Below are 25361 nucleotides of genomic sequence, written 5' to 3' on the forward strand. Positions count from 1 at the left end.
AAAGAGATTGAAAATCCAACATGTTTCTGATACAACGTTTGTGACCCCACGATATTCTACTTCAAGACTTGATCTTGATATTGTAGTTTCACATTTGGAGGGCCATAAGATCAAATTTTCTCCAAGGAAAAAACAATAGTCGGAAGTGGATCACTTGGTGTTGCGGCATCCGACCCAATATGCACAGCTGCACCAATGTCGAAAATCAATCGGGAAGATTCGACTTTTGTATAGTAAGACCATAATCGATAGTACCACGAAGTATTAGAGTTTTTGATAAGTGTAAAAGTAACTCATTTAAACATTAAAAAATACCCGTTTTGAAGAGACAATGTAGTAAAACAATATATTTTGCTAATATTTTGTCAATGCATGCTTGTCCTATCGATAAAAATATGAAAATTGATAAATACGCTTCATACAACCTCCCTACAGAGGACCCAATTTCAAATCTTAGGGCCTTCAATCAGGATGGCTACGAGAAAGTTACGCCACAATATGACAAGCTTCTGCCCAACAATCGTCAAAGACAACCTCCTTTCCCATAATCCCGCAAGACAAACGAGGAAATTTCGACATGTATGATGAGGTCATAATCAATAGCACCATGGAGTATGAAAGTATTTGATAAGTGTACAGGTTAACCCAACTCCACATAAAAAAGTTACACGTTTTGAAAAGACCATGTATTAAATCAGTATATTTTGCTAATATGTTGTCGATACATGCTTGCCTAATCGATAAAGATATGAAAAATCATAAATATGCTTCATACATGCTTGGTAAACACCTCCTTGTAGATGATCCAATTTCAAATCTTGAGGTCTTCGATTAGGATGGCTAAGAGCAGGATGTGACTCAATATGAAAAAATTTATGCCCAACAAACATCAAAGATATTATTTTCCTATAACCCCGCAAAACAAACGGGGATGTCGCAATAGGCGGTTAGACAAACCGTTTTCGTTTGCCAATTTGGTTATAAGGTAGATGAGAGGGTTTAGGGTTTCAGTTCTAGCTAAATATATATATTTAACAAAGTTTTTATTTAGATATTTGATACAAGTACAATATCAAAGATTTAAACTCCCTTATCAAAACAATATCAAAGATAACCAACCATCTTTACTTCATCATCACTTTATTAAGCAGTGGAAAACCACTTTATTTTATGTATGGAATATTCTTCATAGCTTCAGAAATGGTGTTTTTTACTTTTCCTTAATTGAAGCTCAGTTGATATTTAGGTCGTTGATCAGGGGAGAAAATTCCAAAATGTTTCTCCGACTCTTCACCAGGTTTCTTGTTTTCATCGAACATTGCAAACAAATACGTCTCTATAGACCTTCCAGGCTTCGCCGGTGTCCCCGTTGTCCCTCTGACATGTCTAATCAAGTTCCTATAGTAAGTTCCAGCGTTCCCTACTGTCGCTGCATTGCCGCCTGCCGACGGCCAACCACTCTCCGACACAACAATCTGCACATTCCCCCCACCAAGACTTGCTTGAGCTGCATAGTGAGCATCTAACATGGCGTCAAAAATGTTAGAGTATCGTAGACCATTATTAGGATCTGTCACAACTGTTCCCGGCGCCGTAAACAACGCATACGGGAGATTGGAATTAGGGTTGGAAAAGTAGGGGTATATGTTGGCAAGCATTGGAGAGTTGTTTCCGGCTAGAAATCTGATTATCGGCTCGATAAACCCCCGTACATTGTTACGAAAGGCGCCATTGCTTGGTGGATAGGAGACGCCTAACAGACCAGTGTAGGTTGCCGTCGACACCTTGATCTGGTTCCGCAGGCCGGCGGCGGTAATGGCGTTCTGAACATTTCGCATCGCCGGAAGTACGAAATTAACGTATCGACTATTCCCGTTATTTGGATCGACTTCATTTCCGACGGCGATGTATTTGAACCTGACATCGGGGTAATTTTGGATGTTGTTTCTGACCCATGTATTTGCAGCACCTTGATCGTTGAGGGATTGCAGAGCATCATTAGGAACGCCGATGATGAGTTCGATATTGGTTCCTTTTAGGGCTCGAAGAGTAGCTTGATCGGGATCATAAATTCGCATTCTGGTTATGCCGTTGCGCCGGTAGAGGTTCACGACGTCTTGTTGTGACGGCAAACCGTCACCGTCTCTGCCATAACACACGCCGACCTGCGCATCTGTAAAAATAAAATCATTAGAATATGGTTCATCTTTTTTGTAACACACATAAACTACTATAGTTACATCTGTATTTAAACATGTATTCGCGTTCAAAATTGGATTTTTAGAAATTTAGATGTGAATATTAGATACAGTTAGATTTCATACTGGTTTTAGACAACTAGATTGCATACTGGTTTTAGACAATTAGATTGCATACTGGTTTAAAACAACTAGATTGTATTGGATATGTGTATTATTATTATCACATTCTTTTATCGAATTTTCTGCAGATTAAAATCTTATTAACAAATTACAAAAACACTTATTTAGAATATTCACCAACCATCAAATCCACATAGTGGACGCAATCATTCGAAAATTAAACACTACAAAATGAAAAGTTGCCTCATGTTTGAATATATATATATATATATATATATATATATATATATATATATATATATTATTTAGAATGACAAATCTACACTACTTCTAATATCACGTATGTCTCCAATGAGACTTGAACCCTCAACTTCTAGGAGGGAGGACAACACCCGATATGGACTACTCATGTTTGAATATCACCCTCCAACATTTGGATGATTCGTTTTTAAGGTTTGAGGGAATGATCTTGTCAACCCTCTTACTATGGACTCGTTACACCACCCCCTAAGTTTTGCTGGACGACTCACCGACAATGGGTCGCTATACCCACATCGAAAAGAGAGAGAAAGAGTATTGAAGTGTGATTGGTAGTGGATATTTTGTATATATATACTTTTTTCAAAACAAAACCTATTAAAATCATACACTATCACTCCCTACCTTTTTCAACCTATACATTTTTTTAACCTATACATGCTAAATGTGGCAATAAAAAAACTTATATGACAATAAAAAAACATATATGACAATGTGTTAGTAGTGTTATCACTCCTCTGTCCAAATGAGAATGAATATTTGAATACTGTAAATATCAAAAACCCAAAAAACTAAAGCAATTACTATCACAAGTTCTATCAGAAATTTTGGATATATGGATATTTTTGAACATCATAGAAGATTAGAATAACATTTATTTGGAAATGATACAAATAATATACCAAAATATATAAAACATATATGAAAAATGTAAATCATATTGGTAAATGATAGAATATATAAAACATATATGAAAAATATAAATCATATTGGTAAATGAATAATATACCAGAATATATAAAACATATATGAAAAATGTAAATTATATTGGTGAATGTGATAAAAGAAAAAGAAACCTATGGATACGAGAAGACTTATAAGTAAGCCGAATAGTATGAGCATTGTTGCCATGGCTTCGGTTTTGATATCTTTAGTTGATATCCAACCATATATATAATGGACAAAATCCACAAGTCACTCTGGAAAATAGGACGAATGGGTGAATAATGGTTAAAACACGAGGTATAAAGGTCAACGAGATATTGTATGGTAAAATAGTGAGTTGGTTGTTAACAAATGCCAAAATTTTACCCGTTCTATCCGACTCGTTCTACCCGAAACCCGAAAATTTTACCCGTTCGACACCCCTAGTTAATGTAATATGTATATTTTTTATTTAGTATAATTAACAAACTACAATTTTTTACCATTTCATTAACAAGTTTATCACTACGTTTAACATATTATGTAGCTCGTTATATAATTTGATAAAAGTTGTTATCCATGTCAAACTTTATTGACGATTTGATAGAATGATAAATATATTTACATTTAGCTCTATAATAATTAAAACTTATTTTATTTAATAGCACAATGTACTCTTACCGGCCCGACAAATAAGTAACAAAAAATTTCCACAAGATGAGTCTTTAAGTCGTCTCATTCTTCAAATTAGTACTCATTGAAAAGTCTTCTGGCCAAGAGTTATATATTATATTAATTTCGACCCATATGGAACGTCATGAATAAGTGATAATTTTATGAAATTATTTTAATAATTTTTTAGGAATAATTTTGTATATGTTTTTCTAATTTTTTTTCCTACCAATCTTATATTTATAACGATAATATGTATCACATTATTAATTTTATTAAAATATTAATATACTAGGTGTGATACTCATGTATTACATAAGTTTATTTAAAAGAAAAATAAATACAAAATTCTAAATATTTGAGAAGTTTGAATTTATTAGAAAAGTGAAAAAATATTGAATTATAAAAATTAAAGTGTTTTTTTTTCTCATTTAAATTTAAACAAATAATTTAGATAAATAAATAAAGAAAATTAATGAATCTTTAATTTAGTAATTTTGAAATTAGAAGAAAAATTCATTAATAAAATTGATATGCATTTATTATTGCATTTAAATACTATTTGGAATTTAATAAAATGAAAAAAAACCATAAAATGACATGTAGAATAAAAATTAATTTAAAAAACCATAAAATTATATGTTGCAAAATAAATGAGAATGTGACATATGACAAAAAGATCTTTATTTATTACGGATGATTAAAATATTATTAATTTTATTAAATATCACACATGTCACAATTTAACATGGATAATAAGACAGGTATGAAGATAATATAGGATGCTATTTAATTAAACTTTTATTAAATATCAAAATATAATATTTATCCAGTTTAGTTTTTAAATATTATATTTACTTTTTATAAAATTTTAAAATATTTTATTTGTCTAAATTCTTATTTTTAATATTTTATAACCATTTTAAATGTTTATTTACCAATTAATCATTATATCCCTCTTATAAATCTAAATTTAAAATATCATTAATACACTTCATAATCATCGTCTCCTATGTTGAGAAACCCTAATTATTCTTTTTTATGAAGTGTTAGGATACATGAAGTGGGATCGGTAAGAGCTCGACATATTCCACCTGGACTCGACATACATCGTGCCATAAACTCGGCATGCCGAGTTCAGTGGATTAACTCAGTATGTTTCTGCCGAACTACTCCTCTCTCATCCATACATCTCCTCCTCCTTTCTTCTTTTTTTTTCTTCTTCCATGCCCTCTGTTTGGCATCATGTTCGACAAAGATGGATATTTTGAGGTGGAACTTGATTAGTCCGACACCACCCCCTCAGCCTTATAAATTCAAAATTATAAAGCTTTGTATGTTTCAGTCATGACATGTATGTATTTTATGTCTAAAGTTTGTGAGACAATAATGTACGCCATAATGAGAATCTTCATTAGGAATTTTACTATTAAATTCGTGGTAATTATACATCAGTTTGTCTCGTCTCAACGTGTTACTAATATTAAATCTTGGTTCAAAATTCTAGATTTGTATTACGTCATCCGATGTTGCCCACCACTAATCACTAATATGGTGAGTACCAAGTCATCACCACATCCAACCACTAAACCTATGATATATCTACCACTAAAACACTACTCTGCAACATTTTTTAATTAAAATTAAATAAAAAATACAATAAAATCATAGATTTTTTTAATCTATTTTTTTTTCAATAAAAAAGACATTACATTAATTCTAAAAGAAAAAAAGAACTTACATTAATTTTTAAAAAAATGCAAATTTAAAAAATACCAAAAAAATATTAATATTCCAAACACAAATAAAAAAAACTATCCCATATTCCTATATTTCTTTCGAATAGATTCTTTCATTGCGAGAAAAATCTTCAAATTTTTGTTATCGCTATCGTCCGCTTTCATTTTCAATATCTCAAAATCGTTTTTTGTTTGAAACGTCGTTTGTGCCTCTTGAAATGACATTTGTGCTTCTAGCATTTTTTTTTGTTCCACCGAGTCATCATCGCTGCCTTGCTCTCTTGTAGTTGGACATATCGATCAATTTTTTTCTCCAAAATGATCGATACTGCTAGATCCCGAAGTCACCGATGCCACTTTCTTTACTTTATTTATTCCTATCGGCTGACGAAGAGATTGTTCATCTTCAAGATGTACCATATATCATCATTGATGTCGATGTGTGTTCGCTCGTCCGATTGTAGTGAAGTTCCATTAGGGTTTCTTAGATGATATGAACCATAAGAGGTTTGTGAAGTCCCTTCTGTTAGCTCTTTCCATTTTGGAGCATTCTTCAACTTTAGCTAATGTTTGAGATATGGAAAAGGTTTGCGGGTTGTCGTTGTTTTTTCATATTGATCCACGGTCGCCTTAAATACATCGAAATCGCTTGACCCGCTTTTGTGTAGGCTGTTAAGATTGTTGTAAATTCCACCAAATTCGCCATATTTTAGCCTTAAGTCGCACCACTTCGAATGTAACACCGTAAATTTTCAAACAAAATTTTCATTTTAAAATCACAGAATTCTCATAACACATTTCACAAAAATCTCTTTTATTTAATTTGCAAAACGCATCTCCATAATTGTTTGATTAATAATCCAAGATCCTTAAAACATAATTCTTTCTCTGGTGTGTACAATCAAACTGGTGCCTTCCCGCAATCCTGAGAAAACCTGAAACACATATCACATAACACGGTAAGCACGAAGCTTAGTGAGTTCCCCAAAATACCACACATATCTCATTAGCCTCTCATGGCTATACTCAGATAAGACCCTCCGGTCAATGTGTCTCAGTGGGACCCTCTGGTCCCACAACTCAGCTGGACCCTCCGGTCCCTCAACTCGGCAACTCAATATAATACACAACATATATATCAAAAAGACAATAAGCATGATATCTCATTACACAGTATATGCACATAAGACCCTCCGGTCACACATAGATTACCACTCAAGGTAAGTATAGTGAGAAGACTCACCTCGGATGACGAACAACTCCTATAGATGCTGCTGCTGCACACCGGCCTCTAACACTGGACCAAGATCCACAATTACCCAATTAGGAACTACGTCCAAACTCCACTCATTAGGTCTAAAGGTAGTCCACTAACCAGCCCATCAATAACCTAAAACCCATTGGGCCCACCAAGGCCCAATAATAAATGGGATCTCCCGAGGCCCAACACTCACATCTAAAAGGCAAGCCCAACTCAAGGGCCCAAAGCACAAATAAATATATATATATATATATATATATATATATATATATATATATATATATATATATATATATATATATATTCCTCTGGTCCAAAACTCTATTGCAACCAGCCCAAACTCCAGGCCCAACACTCAATGCCCAAAATGAGACTTAGCCCAAAAGTTCACAGTGAGGTTACGTGGGGCGTACCTCCCTTGGTACGCTCAGCGTACTCACGAGTCCAAGTTGGCCATCGGGGACACTTAGTCAGTACGCGGGCCGTACTGGAATTACGCTCAGCGTACTACCCAGCTTCACTCTTTCCACTCCTTTTAGGGGTGAGCATAATAACCGAAAAACCAAACCATAACCAAATTAACCGATATAACCGAACCATTTTAAAAACCGTTGGTTCGGTTTCTAATTTTTGTTAACCGATAACAAACGGTTTGGTTATGGTTTTATAGGTTAACCGAACCATTATTAACCGAACCGCTAACTTTTTATTTTAATACATAAAAATTCTGGATTATATATAAAATAATATAGTCAAACTTATTTAAGACCCATTAAAATTTCAAAATATAATTCATTAATCCTCATTTATCAGGAGACGAACGTGCAATCAAACCATCAAAGGATGATCACGCCGATCATGCAGACACACACAATTTTCCAATCATGCATTGAGTTAGATTATTGATTAATGTTGTCATTCCTAATCAACTAATTCTATAATTTGTAAACATTATTCACAATTATTTTAATCTTCACACTCATAATCCTAATCGGAGACTTCTCACACCGTTAATCCTAATCAAAGATTGTTTTGAATTTATAGATCTATTCGAATGATTTTTTTTAATTTATAATCAAAACTTGTATGTAAGTTAAGTTTTTGGTTCTTCTTCACTTTGTGATATATTAAGAATGTATTTTTAATTTTTTTTTTATTTACTGTTTTTGACTTAATCACATTGAATGTATATGAGTGATTGGTTTTTTTATCCATATAACACGTAATATAAATGTTTAGCTATTTTATTTTATAGTTTTTGATTTAATCGCATTGAACGTGTATGAATGTTTGGCTTTATTTTAATGTTAATATCAATTATCAATATATGAAGTTATTAATGTCAATTTTTTTAATGTTTTATACTTTTTGTCTGAGTATCAAAGGTACACATTTTATTATATTACTATAAGCTAGTTTACAAACATTGGTGCTGAGGACTGTTTGTATTCTCTTTTCATTTTTTATGCCACTATACTTTTGTTATTTATATTATTTTAAACATTATGGTTAACCAATATTAATTATTAACCAAAACCGTTAACCGACAAAAACCATTAACCATAACCAATATTAACTATACCCAATGATTACCAAAATGCATTAACCAATCATAATGGTTATGGTTCGGTTTTGACCAATAACCGAACCAAACCGCCCCATACACACCCCTAACTCCTTTGGTCTTAATCAGTTAAGACCTTGGCTCAAATCACAGATCTGGACTCCCTAATAACTCTTACTGCATAAAGTCAGTGACTTTAAGCCTTTGCATGGCTGATAAGGTCACAAACACACAAAACTCTCACTTTCTTACTCAAAATGCTCATATCTCATGCATGGCTTGATCCCAAACGTCCAAGTCTTGATTTTTATGACACAACACCACAAAATACACTCAAAGGGGGGGGGGGGGTTGATCATAGTCTCTGGAGCTCAATAACTCATAAAGTCTCCAATTTTTGGGACAAAAACCCTAAAATACTCCACTATGATGCACAAATCAAAAGAGTGAGAAAGCTTGAAGCTTTATACCTCTATATGAAGCTCCCAACACATATATGCTCAGATCCAAGGGCCTGGACTCTCACTCCTTCTTCTCCAAAGCTTCTTCTTCACTCCAAGAACACACAAAATCACCCAATGGCTCTCAAATGCACTCACAAGCTCTATGAACGAAGGTTTAGGGTTTTAGAGGGTTTGATGACTGAGAATGGTGGCCATGAATGAGGCCATCATATCCTTTATATAGGGGCACACCCAAAATTAGGGTTTTCACTATGTGCCTAGTACACCAGCTTACCCTCTGGCACGCCCAGCATACTTGGTGGCTCCGCTTAAAAACCACGCACATGAGTACGATAAGCGTACACACACGTATGCCCAACGAACTCAACTGCCACATTTCTCAAATAAGGGACTTATCCTGCCAAAACTTCAAACTTCCATTGCTTCCTCGATATAACTCTGATTCCAATGAACCTCATATCCACGGAAAGGTGACGAGATGCCCTATGCTTCTAGCAACTCATCGCAACCCCGAGACTTCCTCATGGCCGGGTTGCAGCCCACGAACCCTGACCACAGACGATCCGAAACAGGATGTTACAATTATCCCCCACTTGAATTAGATTTCGCCCTCGAAATCGCTCCTTATCAACACATAGATCGAACCCAAAAACCTGAGAAGCACCACCGAAAGGACCTCATATCATACAACAATCTCTTACAAAGACACATGAACCCAACAGGAACTCCCGACCCCGAAGAAGGACAGACCCTTCTGCCGCTGCGGTACTCGGTCTGACTCTCCAGAACTTGAAAACTCTAGTGGTCTGTCTCCCTGCCAGACCACCCTCGCAAAATATCATCATGTTAATCGCTCATCGAATAACAGACTCTAAGAACACTCTACCAACTCTGATTCTCTAATCGATCCCTGTCGAACTGAGGAGGAACGGAAAGGTCATAACCCACTAAGGACCCACCGCCTGAACAGCTATCAGAACTCTCCTGAAGGAAATATCCTCAAAACTCTGTCCTCAGGCACAAGAAAGCGGTCAAAACTCTGTCACCCTTAATCATAAGCCCCAGTCTATCTCAAATGTCCCTTCCAACACTGAGCACCAGGTCAACTCCGACCCAAAAGTTGAACCTCCAAAGGTTACCCATTGCACACCCAGAAAAACAACTTACCGACTTCCTTCTCACAATAACTATCTCGGCTCATTGTGACACACAATTCACGAAGTTCGCTTTCCCCCAAGCGAATACTACAACTCCTTCTGAATTCGTCTCACCTCCGACCTCTGTCGACTACCACCTACTGGTTCCATGCGTCTCGCGGTTCTTCCCAAACCAACGAAACTGACCCACTCCGGTCTAAGACATCAGATGGAGATTAATACCCCTTAAAATGAAACCCATCCATGAATCTGAAACCTCATCCCGCCTACTCAATACACGAATGGATCCAAACTCGAGCTCGGGAGTCTGATTCAACAGCAGAATTGGAACCACTCATTTCCAATCTGGTACTCAACTCATGACCCAAGATTCGCGAATTTATGCACACACCAACTCTCCAATTCCTTCCGATTACGGTAATACCTCCTCATCCCAGGGATATAACGATTTTCGTCAGACACGGAGACCCCTGTCTTGCCCCTGGTTCGGCAACCAGGCTCCCGAAGACTCAAGTGGTAAGGCTACCCAAGCCTAAGAACTCCTCCGCGTCATACCCCGACTAGTGAATACTACAGCTCTCTGCTGAACAATATTCTCTCTCATCGACTACTGAGTGCTACGGTTCCCCCCGGTAGTCTTAAGACGCCCCTTCTTGACTCATGAATGCTACGGCTCCCCGCAGACTTACGACACCCTCTCATTGACTCGTGAATGCTACGGCTCCCCGCAGTATCACAATACTCCCTCGCTAACTAGTGAATACTACGGCTCCCCGCAGTATCACGACACTCTCTCGCTGACTAGTGAGTACTACGGCTCCCCGCAGTATCACAACACTCTCTCACTAACCAGTGAATACTACGACTCCCCACAGTATCACGACACTCTCTCGCTGACTAGTGAGTACTACGGCTCCCCGCAGTATCACAACACTCTCTCACTAACCAGTGAATACTACGACTCCCCGCAGTATCACGACACTCTCTCGCTGACTCATGAATGCTACGGCTCCCCATAGTCTTACAACACTCTCTCGCTCACTGACTCACCATGGGCTCACTCCATGGTTTTCCTGATAATCCCAAGCGATTACTCCCACCCGGATCCACTTGCTCTCTTATCACCCCATAATCTCATCATTAAGTCATCACTACACTGAGTTTGCTAACTCATGCTCCGCAGCTGAACATAGATAGGTGCTTACACCCACTCAGCTTATGCACCTCCACTCCTGATGTAAGTTCTCGTAGGCAAGGAACTTTTCTCGGCACAGATACACCCTTGGACAGTCCCACTCTGGCGATAATTAACTGATGGGTTCCCATTGGAACAAAAATCACTCGGTATTCCACTCGCCATCTCACAACTCGAGTCTTATCATGACCAAAAATTAGGGCATCACGATCGGGTACCTCGGTACACCATCACAGCATCTCACGCTGTCTTGCCTCAACCACTGATCTTCCACTTACGCAACTCGAAACCTCGAAATACTCCCATCTCCAAGATTGAAACACGGAGGAATTGTAAACGACTGGATACACGTTGACGAAAATCCAAAGCTCCATCCTCTACTGATCACCGCCCATAGGAAACTACTCATACCGACTCTGAAATTGGTTGACAAATCAACTGCTGCCCCTCCTGGAGTATAGATCACAATCTATACCTACACCCGCCAATCTCAGCTATTGCACCCTGAACTCAGCGGCTCAACTGCCTCGAACTCAACTTTTGCAAACCCGAAAAATCCCTAGCCACAATAAATTCTCTGACCAACGGCCAACTGCCTTGGATTCATTCATTCTTCCTTACGCACATGCTCATACATCATCCCGCCTTACACCTCGCCTCCTCCACCAATAACCCAGGTCTCATGTGTCCGCACCGCAGATCTCCATAACCAGTTCTCTAACCGCACTTGAACGGATCATTGATCTTCTCAATAGGATACTCAGTTCTCCACCACTCAGGGTTCGAACCATCACCAATCGGCATACCAACGATCTACTCCATAGACTGTTTCACCAGGTACATCACACTTGACTCTTGGAACGTACCACATAATCACTCAGTGATCTTCCGGATGAAAACCAAGTGACTCCAAATATCCCGTAACTCAGCCAAAAATCTCAGAATCCTCCCAACGTGACTGCCTCTAATCATCTCGAAACCTCAGACCGATATACCGCCGGACACCTCAACTGTTCCGAATTAATCCTGACCCTCGGTCCGGAAATAATGCACTATCACGCACCTCGTCTCTGACTCCTCAACCAACCTCCCATCACGGGAATCATCATAAAAGCAAGAGACCTCACTCTCACAGCCGATACACAACATAAACAACGAGGGTCACCACCCCGATATAATCCTCTTAACCACCCGAAACTGCTGCTAAAAGCATGCCACACTCATAAAGGCACCTTCCTGGGTCTCTTCCATCTCAGTCCCCACTAATGACTCCATGGTAGAAGAAATACCTCACAGCAGACATACTACCCAAATACTCTGGTGAAAAGTTCACCACCATATGCTACCCCCTCGGGGTTTACCTCCAAACTCTGAAACCAGAAACTCGTTATCCCCCTTGTTTCTCCCAGCAAACGAGGACAACACACTCTTTCTACAGAAGGTGACGTCTCATCCATCAGTCGATTGCTCAACTCAGACCGCGATTCTCCAATAAGCATCATCTTTACTCATCCCTGATCCTTGCGACTCCAACTAGTCTCTCACCAATAAAATCTCTCGGAAACTAACTCGATTTCCCTCTCAAGGTATACTCCATTAAAACTTGCTCGACATGGCCCTCTGCCCCCCACACTCTACCATCTGATCTCATTCTAATCAACCACAACGGGACAACTGGTAAAACCAGAAGCACTATCCGCCACGAATCATGGTACTCGAACCATGTGATCACCTCTCAATCTGCTACTTAGAACCTCTGGAATTCTTCCTATATCGAGTATGAGTCCTCTGCTTTCAGTAGTACGGGCCCATACTACCTGCCACATCTACCCATACTTTCCACACGGATCATCCCAGATTTCCTAAGTAGCTGCTCAACCTTCTCGATCGCCAATCCCGATATACCTGGTCGCTCCCCAATGAATACTCTCCTTTATCAGCGTACTCATCTGACTAAGGTCACTCCCTAGGCTCTTCCTAGGTTCTCTCACTTCTCTGCCATCAGCTGTTGAAGAACTCCTTATGATGCCAGCCATCTACCTCCTGAATATCGTCATATTCACTTAGTAGCTGACTCCCATCATCAAGAGTTCCACAAAGCACGAAGCAAGCAGCATCCGGGCATCGAATAATCTCTACCAACACGTACCACCACTCTAGGTTACAACTCCACTTGCTCTACTCATACTCAAAAGGTATCACCGAACTCAAGCAACTCTACCCCTCGCAGATATCTAACTACTCTCTCAGTAGGCTCCTCCAATGCTCATCTAGGTATCTCTCCTAGATTACTCCTCTGCTCAAAGTTCTCTCTAAAAGATTCCTGTTGGATACTCTTACTCAGCACATACTCAAAGCACATCACAAATAGCAAAATTCCTAGGCTAAGGCAACACAAATGTAACGACCTAAAAATCAGGGGTAAATATTTCATTTTTCATATAACCTAAAAATAGATATCATTTATTCCAAACATTTCAAATCATCATTAAGTAAAACATTTATCAGAGTTCATCCCAAAATCATTCATTGCGGAAATCATAGGTGTGTGCACTGCGATCAATCCGAGCCCTTCCTTTCCAAAACGATGATACCTGAAACAATAAACAAAAACCTGTAAGCACGAAGCTTAGTGAGTTTCCCAGAGCATACCATACACACAATCCACATAACACATATCCTGTTAGCTATAAAAGCTACCTGTATCACATAAGCCATGCATACATAAAACCTAGGAAAGCCATGGGCTACCCCACATGGTCTTATTTCCAATGCCATGGGCTACCCCACATGGTCTTTACCTAGGACTGCCATGGGCTACCCCACATGGTCTTACATCCAATGCCATGGGCTACCCCCCACATGGTCCTTACCTAGGACTGCCATGGGCTACCCCACATGGTCGTACATCCAATGCCACGGGCTCCCCCCGGGGTCTTCCATGCAAGTATCACAAAGACAACTAGCATAAAACGTATCATATAATCACTAGCATATCACTTAGCATAAAGCTAACTATCATACCACATATCTCTACTACAGCTAGTGTACCACATAACGTAAAATGGGTCGGCCTTGGTGCCTTAGACCCATTGGTATGGTGAGAAGACTCACCTCGAATGCAAAAGCTTCCTGAAGAAATCCTTAGCTGCTGCCCCGCCAGCTTCCCGAGCTGCCACTACCAATCAATATACCCAAGTTAAAAATTGGGCCCCATACCATAATCCTTAATCCACACATGGGGTAGAATGACCATTTTACCCCTAGCCCAATATGACCCACAACTATGGTCCGAACCCAAAACAAAAGCCCAACATTATAATGTCCATAAAACCGTCAATGGCCCAATTTTCCAAATTGGGCCCAAACCTTTCTAATGGACCTTATACTAAAGCTCAATATTCTCCTTAGTCAATAATACTGACCAAATTGCCCCACGAAGGCCCACAACAACCTATTCCAAGAATTGGCCCAAACCGAGGCCCACAAATGTGAAGTCCATTTCTATATTGGGCCACAAGGCCCAATAGGCCCAACTATTCCATTATTGGCCCAAAGATGCATACAGGCCCAACTATCAACAAATCCAGCCCCAAAACCATTAGGGCCCAAGGGTCCGAAGTCCTCAAAGGTCCAAGTCCTCCTGAGAGCGTACGCCCATCGTACCTCTTCTGTACGCTTAGCGTACTGAGCAAATGGACTGTACGCGCAGCGTACTACGTAGTATGCCCAGCGTACAAGTAGCTCATGCACAACATCCATTAAGTGCTTAATACTTTATCCAACAAGTCCAAATTATAGATCTGAGCTATACTTAACATCTAAACCCATAAAGTCACTGACTTGGTGACTTTGCATGCCCCAAACAAACCTAAACTCCAAAAAATGGCATTATACTTCCATAAAAGTGACCCTAACTCAAGCATGAACCCATTAGGACCATCAAGATGGCAACTTTCTGCCTTAGGGACTCAAATAGCATCAAGGGTGGCAACCCCAAGCCCAAAAACGGATTTGGAACCATAAAGCCCTATTCTTGGGACCAAAAAGATCCAAAAACTCAACATAATAGATCTAAGCATTCAATGGTCAAGTTCAGAGCTTTATACCTTCATTAAGCTGAGAATGAGTCCTAAAAGCCAGATCCATAAGCTCCTCCTTGATTCCCATCCTTGCATTAAACTCCAACTTCTTGGAAATGGGTTAAACACCCCAAAAATGGACTCCATAAGCTCAAAATGCCACCATGGATGATATATGTCGATTTATAATGTTTAGAGGGGTGGAGGCTGAAGATGTTAGGGTTTGGTTATGAGATAAGGGGTTTAAATAGGGTCCAAGACCCTAAAATAGGGTTCTGATCTGACGGGATTACGCCCAGCGTAATTATGGTACGCCCAGCGTACTCCAGAGAACCTTCGCGACCACTCCTGGTCATTACGCCCAACGTACTCCCTTTTTCCCTAGTACGCCCAGCGTACTCCTTGTGTACTCCCAGCGTACTCGGCTAAGCCTGAAACTACTAAACTTCCGAAAGCCATAACTTCTTCGTTATAAATCCGTTTTCAACGATCCTCATATCCACGGAAAGGTAACGAGAAGCTCTACACATATATCAAATCATATATCACTTTAGACCTTCCGAACAAAAATCCATTATCCACAAAAGCCCGAACTGACACATCACCGAAATACCCCTAAGCTTCAAAACACAACCCGAACACCCGAAACACTTCTAATACATCACCCGCACCCAAATGGACCTAGATCTTACCTTATCTAGAGCCATACTCCTTATGAAGACCAACCTTCGGCCCACAGCCTCAGACTAGAAGTCAATTCGGAACAGAGCGTTACAACTCTCCCCCACTTAAATTAGATTTCGTCCTCGAAATCAAGCATCACCGTCCCCGACACACTAGACAACCTGAGCAACACCGCCACAAACCCGTTAATACCACAACCTACTCAAGGCAACTAAAACCAATCCTCATAAGGTTCTAGAACACGGAGATGAACAAATTCCTTGCAACCCGATCACACCTGCCCCACCTGAAATCTGAAGTTTTGAGATGATCCGTCTCCCTGACATACTGCCCACACCGAATCATCATAGAACTGATTCTATAAGAAAACCAGTCAAAAATAGAATACTTTCCACCCGTAATATCTTGAGGCTTCCAATAAGGACAAAAATGACCGGTCAACTACGACTACCGAATAACAAGCAATTCCACACACGGATCTCGAATCACTGAAACCGCTCCGACTCCTGTTCCTGCCACATGGCTACTTTCCTAAAGACGGTCGGGACCTTCCCGATCCCAACTTGCCTGCCAACTATCCGGAACACCGGACACCTTCCCGATTGCTGAGCCAGAGACACACGCTCCACAGTCCCGCATGAACTCTGAAGGACACCTAGACTGACAATAATCGCCCTGGTGATACCGCTTCTCTCGACTCCTTCAACCCTTTGATCCATACGATCATGACAGGCTGACAACCTGTCGCCACTGAACCCGACGCAAAATGAATGCCACAAGAACAACTATGGTCTTACATTGTACCCGACCTCCCTTGACCTGACTTTTCCTGGTTCAACACGTCATGGTCCCATTACTGATAGAACCAACTCGAGTCACATTGTGATGGCTTGAGCTACCATCGAACCAAACCCATACATTACCCTGGCATCCTGCATTTGATGCCCTTGGCATCCTACGCTCCCAAATCTCATCTTACTGAAACAAAATCCTATACTGAACATGCACGAACCCCGATTCAGAATCTTTTCCGAAACAAGTCGATACCTCGCTACTATCCCGAGATTCATAATACACCATAAATTCCGACTTCCCCTTCCTGACCGGTAAATAGATACCCTTATTCGATCCCCGAGACTACCAGTCTCACACATGGTCCAACCACCTAGTTCCCGAGAAGTCACTATCAAGACTACCCAACCGTAGCCCGACTATGCTACGTACCACTTATCCACCAGATCCTGCAACGCAAGGTACAAACCTTGACTCAGCAGTCTCTACCAGTTCCATTCCGCATTCCCATAACCATCCGGGCTCGCCCAAGGATAGTCGATCGAATAATCCATCCGATCCCGACTCTACCTAAGTTGTGGCTTTCCCACAACCTTGCGAACTGGTATACTCTAGCCTCAATCACTCGAAGAAATCGTGAATGCTACGGCTACCCCGTAGTCTTACAACACTTCCCATGCCATCTGATCATTAGTGAGTGCTACGGCTCCCCCGTAGTATGACAACACTTCCACCCTGACTGTCTATTAGTGAATGCTACGGCTCCCCCGTAGTCTTACAACACTTCCACAGTGAATGCTATGGCTCCCCCGTAGTCTTACAACACCTTTACCTTAACAGTCCATTAGTGAATGATACAGCTCCCCCGTAGCCTTACAACACTTACATACTACATGATCGATACCCATGGCCCTACTGCTCACCTATCAATCCGAACACATCTCAATATTGAGCACCCACACAGCCTATCCTCCCAAACTGAACTCAATTACTGACTGGAACTCTACATGGTTCCTTTACCCGAAGCCTGTAATATGACGTCAGAAGGACGCGATCCAAATCCCAGGGAGTTTCCCGAACTCCCATCCCACGATATCTGATACTCAGTCGGCCCCTAAGGCCGCCTTTCCTCCCAAAAAAGGGGAATGTGAGACGCATCCTCGTTTCACACTCGCTTTTATCCTAGATATCCGAATGATTCTCCCCCACTTAGATTCGACTAAGTCCGTTTGGCACATGAAAATTGAAGGACTCCCAAATCCTCTCTCGTTCTAATGATCAATCTGCTGACGGGCGGTGCCTAACAAAGCTAGAACACCATGAATAGCCCTTCCCTAAGCAACACAACTTCCGAAAACCCGCTAGCATCTCTGAACCCTAACCATATCAATGGATTCATATGCTTAAAATAAAGTCATACTCGGTTCTTCCTGACTAAAGAACAGATGGTCTAACCAAATCTTCAGCAACAATTCTCTCTTCCCTTGACAACCTCGGAAGCCTTTCCAAACATGATAGCTAAGGTTACTGGAACCTAGTCATAATTCCCTCGTACAAGCCCTTGAATCAATCCGGCCATACCCCAAAATGACACGCGCGCACTGAAAACTCCGAGATAACTGGAGTCGGTGCCCTTACTGCTCTTCCCTGATCGTCCAGAAGTTGACTTCCTTGTCCCCCATCTGCCCCCAACGACAATATGAAGGACTTGCCTCCTATGGGCATTCCCTGCTGACGTGGCCGAACCCGCTACACCCGTAGCATCCTAGGTCACTGAACAGATTCCGATAACGACTCAGAGCAATCACGGTACATGCCGAATCCGCTCCGCAAGACACCTCCGTCTGAAGATCTCTCAAAGATTCCTCGGCATGCTGACCGACACCTGATACTCTTGCTAATTCAAACAATAGCAGAAAACCGACCCGAGATCTAACTTATCACACTTCCCACGCGATGCAAATTTCCGATACTCACCGAAACTGGCCGAAGATAACATATTTGTAACATCTGGAGGAACCCTGACCACCTCCACCTGGGTTACCTCGAACACCCTGAGAACATGATGCAACGCTTCATCCCGATCTCAAAGACATTCCAATCCCTTGTAACGAAACTCCATCATGCAGTCTCCGCAAGTGTTGCACCGAATTCGGCCTTACTGGCCTCTCACAAGCCGATCCAAACTCCTGGATCCCCTCTCGAGATCCTCCACTATAGGCACCCAATCTGGTCCCCTCTTCCCAAGGTGACCCTAATCAATCCCTGCTCTCGAACTCTAGAAGCCATATCATTCAGGGTCTCGCACCCTGACACACTCACCAGCTGAATCGTCCACGGCCGATCTGCAATAGATGGAGCAACCTATGCTCTCAACCAGCTATAAACTACCCCCAAGGCAAGTCTCTAACTCCGAAAGTGCAATAGATCGCACCATCGATCCTTGCCGCCTGACGCAAGAGATCCAATGTGATCTCCAAACCCTAGCAGTCCTTCCGCTAACTGGCTCACCACCGGAGCCGGGACCGAACCCTGGTCCTTGCCCTTGCGGGCTCATCCCCATTCAGCACAACAGCTATTCCCACGATCAAGGCATAACCAAGAATTCTCCTTCCCATAAGCTTCTCAGATTCTCCAAGACTCTCACCGATTCGAGTATGGATCCTGTGCTTTCAGTAGTACGGGCCCAATACTACCTTCCACACCTATCCATACTTTCCTCAGCAATCCTCTTGAATCCTCTAAGTCGCTTACTCCACCGGTACACTACATGTCTGCTAAACAGCAAGACAATCCCTACCGTAGCACCTTCTAGGCTCCTCCTAGGTTCCCAACTTCACCGAACTGCCCCACTAAGCTCACTAGAGCATATCCTAGGCTTTCCTAGGTTCCCAACCTCACCCCGCCATCAGCTGCTGAGGAACTCCCCATGATGCCAACCATCCACCTCCTGGATATCGTCATATCCGCTTAGTAGCTGACTCCCATCATTCAAATTATACACATCCATCCATCCTCACTGACGGCTGCCTTATGCATGCAAATTATACACAGAACAGGATCTAATAGACTGTCGAATAATCGACTCTACCCTAGGACCACAACCAGACGAGGAACAGGAAATAAGGCAAAATCAATTATTCTAAGGCTATAAGATCCTAACCGTATATAATTTTCAAAACATACACATTGCAGTTACAATTACCAATTATCATTCTCATTCCAGCATGACATCCAATATCCTCATGGCTACAAGCACCACATATCAGGCCAACCTATTGCAGACTACTCAGTACTAGCATGCAAATCTAAAAGCTCATACAGCATATAAAGGCATCTCTCCTAGCCCTAACTAGCATGCGATATCCAGATTCATAATCAAATCATAACAAATAACATATGTGGGTATTCTGGGGAAACTTACTTGAGCTCGGCTGATTGCATGCACCACACCCTTTCGTTTCTTAGAAAACTTTTCCTTGAAAACATTTTTCCTTTAAAACCTTACAGATCCTCAGTTTGAGTTCAGATACACCCGAAAGTGTGTCCGAATCCCTCAAACCAAGGCTCTGATACCAACTTGTAATGACCCAAAAATCAGGGGTAAAAATTTCATTTTTAATATAACCTAAAAATAGATATCATTTATTCCAAACATTTCAAATCATCATTAAGTAAAACATTTATCAGAGTTCATCCCAAAATCATTCATTGCGGAAATCATAGGTGTGTGCACTGCGATCAATCCGAGCCCTTCCTTTCCAAAACGATGATACTGAAACAATAAACAAAAACCTGTAAGCACGAAGCTTAGTGAGTTTCCCAGAGCATACCATACACACAATCCACATAACACATATCCTGTTAGCTATAAAAGCTACCTGTATCACATATGCCATGCATACATAAAACCTAGGAAAGCCATGGGCTACCCCACATGGTCTTACTTCCAATGCCATGGGCTACCCCACATGGTCTTTACCTAGGACTGCCATGGGCTACCCCACATGGTCTTACATCCAATGCCATGGGCTACCCCCCACATGGTCCTTACCTAGGACTGCCATGGGCTACCCCACATGGTCTTACATCCAATGCCACGGGCTCCCCCCGGGGTCTTCCATGCAAGTATCACAAAGACAACTAGCATAAAACGTATCATATAATCACTAGCATATCACTTAGCATAAAGCTAACTACCATACCACATATATCTACTACAGCTAGTGTACCACATAACGTAAAATGGGCCAGCCTTGGTGCCTTAGACCCATTGGTATGGTGAGAAGACTCACCTCGAATGCAGAAGCTTCCTGAAGAAATCCTTAGCTGCTGCCCCGCCAGCTTCCCGAGCTGCCACTACCAATCAATATAACCAAGTTAACAATTGGGCCCCATACCATAATGCTTAATCCACACATGGGGTAGAATGACCATTTTACCCCTGGCCCAATATGACCCACAACTATGGTCCGAACCCAAAACAAAAGCCCAACATTATAATGTCCATAAAACCGTCAATGGCCCAATTTTCCAAATTGGGCCTAAACCTTTCTAATGGACCTTATACTAAAGCTCAATATTCTCCTTAGTCAATAATACTGACCAAATTGGCCCACGAAGGCCCACAACAACCTATTCCAAGAGATGGCCCAAACCGAGGCCCACAAATGTGAAGTCCATTTCTATATTGGGCCACAAGGCCCAATAGGCCCAACTATTCCATTATTGGCCCAAAGATGCATACAGGCCCAACTATCAACAAATCCAGCCCCAAAACCATTAGGGCCTAAGGGTCCGAAGTCCTCAAAGTCCCAAGTCCTCCTGAGAGCGTACGCCCATCGTACCTCTTCTGTACGCTTAGCGTACTGAGCAAATGGACTGTACGCGCAGCGTACAAGTAGCTCATGCACAACATCCATTAAGTGCTTAATACTTGATCCAACAAGTCTAAATTACAGATCTGAGCTATACTTAACATCTAAACCCATAAAGTCATTGACTTGGTGACTTTGCATGCCCCAAACAAACCTAAACTCCAAAAAATAGCATTATACTTCCATAAAAGTGACCCTAACTCAAGCATGAACCCATTAAGACCATCAAGATGGCAACTTTCTGCCTTAGGGACTCAAATAGCATAAAGGGTGGCAACCCCAAGCCCAAAAACGGATTTGGAACCATAAAGCCCCATTCTTGGGACCAAAAAGATCCAAAAACTCAACATAATAGATCTAAGCATTCAATGGTCAAGTTCAGAGCTTTATACCTTCATTAAGCTGAGAATGAGTCCTAAAAGCCAGATCCATAAGCTCCTCCTTGATTCCCATCCTTGCATCAAACTCCAACTTCTTGGAAATGGGTTAAACACCCCAAAAATGGACTCCATAAGCTCAAAATGCCACCATGGATGATATATGTCGATTTATAATGTTTAGAGGGGTGGAGGCTAAAGATGTTAGGGTTTGGTTATGAGATAAGGGTTTAAATAGGGTCCAAGACCCTAAAATAGGGTTCTGATCTGACGGGATTACGCCCAGCGTAATTATGGTACGCCCAGCGTACTCCAGAGAACCTTCGCGACCACTCCTGGTCATTACGCCTAGCGTAACCCAAGGTATGCCCAGCGTACTCCCTTTTTCCCTAGTACGCCCAGCGTACTCCTTGTGTACGCCCAGCGTACTCGGCTAAGCCTGAAACTACTAAACTTCCGAAAGCCATAACTTCTTCGTTATAAATCCGTTTTCAACGATCCTTATATCCACGGAAAGGTAACGAGAAGCTCTACACATCTATCAAATCATATATCACTTTAGACCTTCCGAACAAAAATCCATTATCCACAAAAGCCCGAACTGACACATCACCGAAATACCCCTAAGCTTCAAAACACAACCCGAACACCCAAAACACTTCTAATACATCACCCGCACCCAATAGACCTAGATCTTACCTTATCTAGAGCCATACTCCTTATGAAGACCAACCTTCGGCCCACAGCCTCAGACTAGAAGTCAATTCGGAACCGAGCGTTACAACAAATCAGGCAACTCTATCCCTAAAATATGAAATACCTAGCCTATCTTCTAGCATGCATCACTAACATTTCAATAATAACTCATAACACAAATAAGTACGGGTATTTTCGGAAATCACCGTTCGGGCTCTGGCTGATTGTACACACTGCTCATTCTCTTTTTTCTCTTAGAAACTCTTGCTCGTTTTAGAAAAATCATTTCTTTTGAAATTTTTTCTCAAATCCTCAGTTTGAGTCCACATATACCCGAAGGTGCATCTGAATCCCTCAAACCAAGGCTCTGATACCAACTTGTAACACTGTAAATTTTCAAACAAATTTTTCATTTTAAAATCACAGAATTCTCATAACACATTTCACAAAAATCTCTTTTATTTAATTTAGAAAACGCATCTCCATAATTGTTTGATTAATAATCTAGGATCCTCAAAACATAACTCTTTCTCTGGTGTGTACAATCAAACCGGTGCCTTCCCGCGATCCTGAGAAAACCTGAAACACATATCACATTACACGGTAAGCACGAAGCTTAGTGAGTTCCCCCAAAGTACCACACATATCTCATTAGCCTCTCATGGCTATACTCAGATAAGACCCTCCGGTCAATGTGTCTCAGTGGGACCCTCTGGTCCCACAACTCAGCTGGACCCTTCGGTCCCTCAACTCGGCAACTCAAGATAATACACAACATATATATCACAAAGACAATAAGCAGGATATATCAATACACAGTATATGCACATAAGACCCTCCAGTCACACATAGATTACCACTCAAGGTAAGTATAGTGAGAAGACTCACCTCGGATGACGAACAACTCCTATAGATGCTGCTGCTGCACATCGGCTTCTAACACTGGACCAAGATCCATAATTACCCAATTAGGAACTATGTCCAAACTCCAGTCATTAGGTCTAAAGGTAGTCTACTAACCAGCCCATCAATAACCTAAAACCCATTGGGCCCACAAAGGCCCAATAATAAATGGGCTCTCCCGAGGCCCAACTCTCACATCAAAAAGGCAAGCCCAACTCAAGGGCCCAAAGCGCGCGCGCGCACACACACACACACACACACACACACACACACACACATATATATATATATATATATATATATATATATATATATATATATATATATATATATATATATATATATATATATATATATATATATATATATATATTCCTCTGGTCCAAAACTCTATTGCAACCAGCCCAAACTCCAGGCCCAACACTCAAGGCCCAAAATGAGACTTAGCCCAAAAGTCCACAGTGAGGTTACGCGGGGCGTACCTCCCTTGGTACGCTCAACGTACTCACGAGTCCAGGTTGGCCATCGGGGACAGTTGGTCAGTACGCGGGGCGTACTACCCAACTTCACTCTTTCCACTCCTTTGGTCTTAATCAGTTAAGACCTTGGCTCAAATCACAGATCTGGACTCCCTGATAGCTCTTACTCCATAAAGTCAGTGACTTTAAGCCTTTGCATGGCTGATAAGGTCACAAACACACAAAACTCTCACTTTCTTAGCTCAAAATGCTCATATCTCATGCATGGCTTGATCCCAACGTCCAAGTCCTAATTTTTATGACACAACACCACAAAATACACTCAAAGGGGGATTAATCATAGTCTCTGGAGCTCAATAACTCATAAATTCTCCAACGTTTGGGAAAAAAACCCTAAAATACTCCACTATGATGCACAAATCAAAAGAGTTAGAAAGTTTGAAGCTTTATACCTCTATATGAAGCTCCCAACACAGATATGCTCAGATCCAAGGGCCTGGCATCTCACTCCTTCTTCTCCAAAGCTTCTTCTTCACTCTAAGAACACACAAAATCACCCAAAGGCTCTCAAATGCACTTACAAGCTGTATGAACGAAGGTTTAGGGTTTTAGATGGTTTGATGACTGAGAATGCTGGCCAGGAATGAGGCCATCATATCCTTTATATAGGGGCACACCCAAAATTAGAATTTTCACTCTGTGCCTAGTACGCCCAGCGTACCCTCTGGTACGCCCAACGTACTAGGTGGCTCCGCTTAAAAACCACACACATGAGTACGCTAAGCGTACACACATGTACGCCTAGCGTACTCAACTGCCACCTTTCTCAAATAAGGGACTTATCCTGCCAAAATTTCAAACTTCCATTGCTTCCTCGATATAACTCTGATTCCAATGAACCTCATATCCACAAAAAGGTGATGAGATGCCCTACGCTTCTAACTAATCGTCGCAACCCCGAGACTTCCTCCTGTCTGGGTTGCAGCCCACGAACCCTGACCACAGACGATCCGAAACAGGATGTTACATCTAACTAGTTTGGTTGGGGTTTCAACTTCCATTTCCCATTAAACCATAGAACAAGTTTCAAACTTGTTCCCAAAACAATTAAATGTTTGACTATCTCCTTCTATGA

At 41.2% G+C, this 25361-nt stretch overlaps 1 protein-coding gene across 1 annotated transcript; it reads right to left on the reverse strand.

Moving 5' to 3' along the window:
* Positions 1-1107: 1107 nt before the first annotated feature.
* LOC145150641 (glucan endo-1,3-beta-glucosidase-like) lies at positions 1108-3501 on the reverse strand. The gene is made up of 2 exons (XM_079075287.1): positions 3437-3501; positions 1108-2173 (listed from the first exon to the last, which is right to left on the reverse strand). The coding sequence occupies exons 1-2, from the start codon at positions 3489-3491 to the stop codon at positions 1221-1223; spliced, it is 1008 nt and encodes a 335-aa protein (XP_078931413.1). The 5' UTR covers positions 3492-3501; the 3' UTR covers positions 1108-1220.
* Between the last annotated feature and the right edge of the window lie 21860 nt (positions 3502-25361).

Source organism: Lactuca virosa, chromosome 1 (assembly GCF_052849685.1).
Source record: "Lactuca virosa cultivar CGN04683 chromosome 1, Lactuca_virosa_CGN04683_v6, whole genome shotgun sequence".
Classification (NCBI taxonomy): domain Eukaryota; kingdom Viridiplantae; phylum Streptophyta; class Magnoliopsida; order Asterales; family Asteraceae; genus Lactuca; species Lactuca virosa.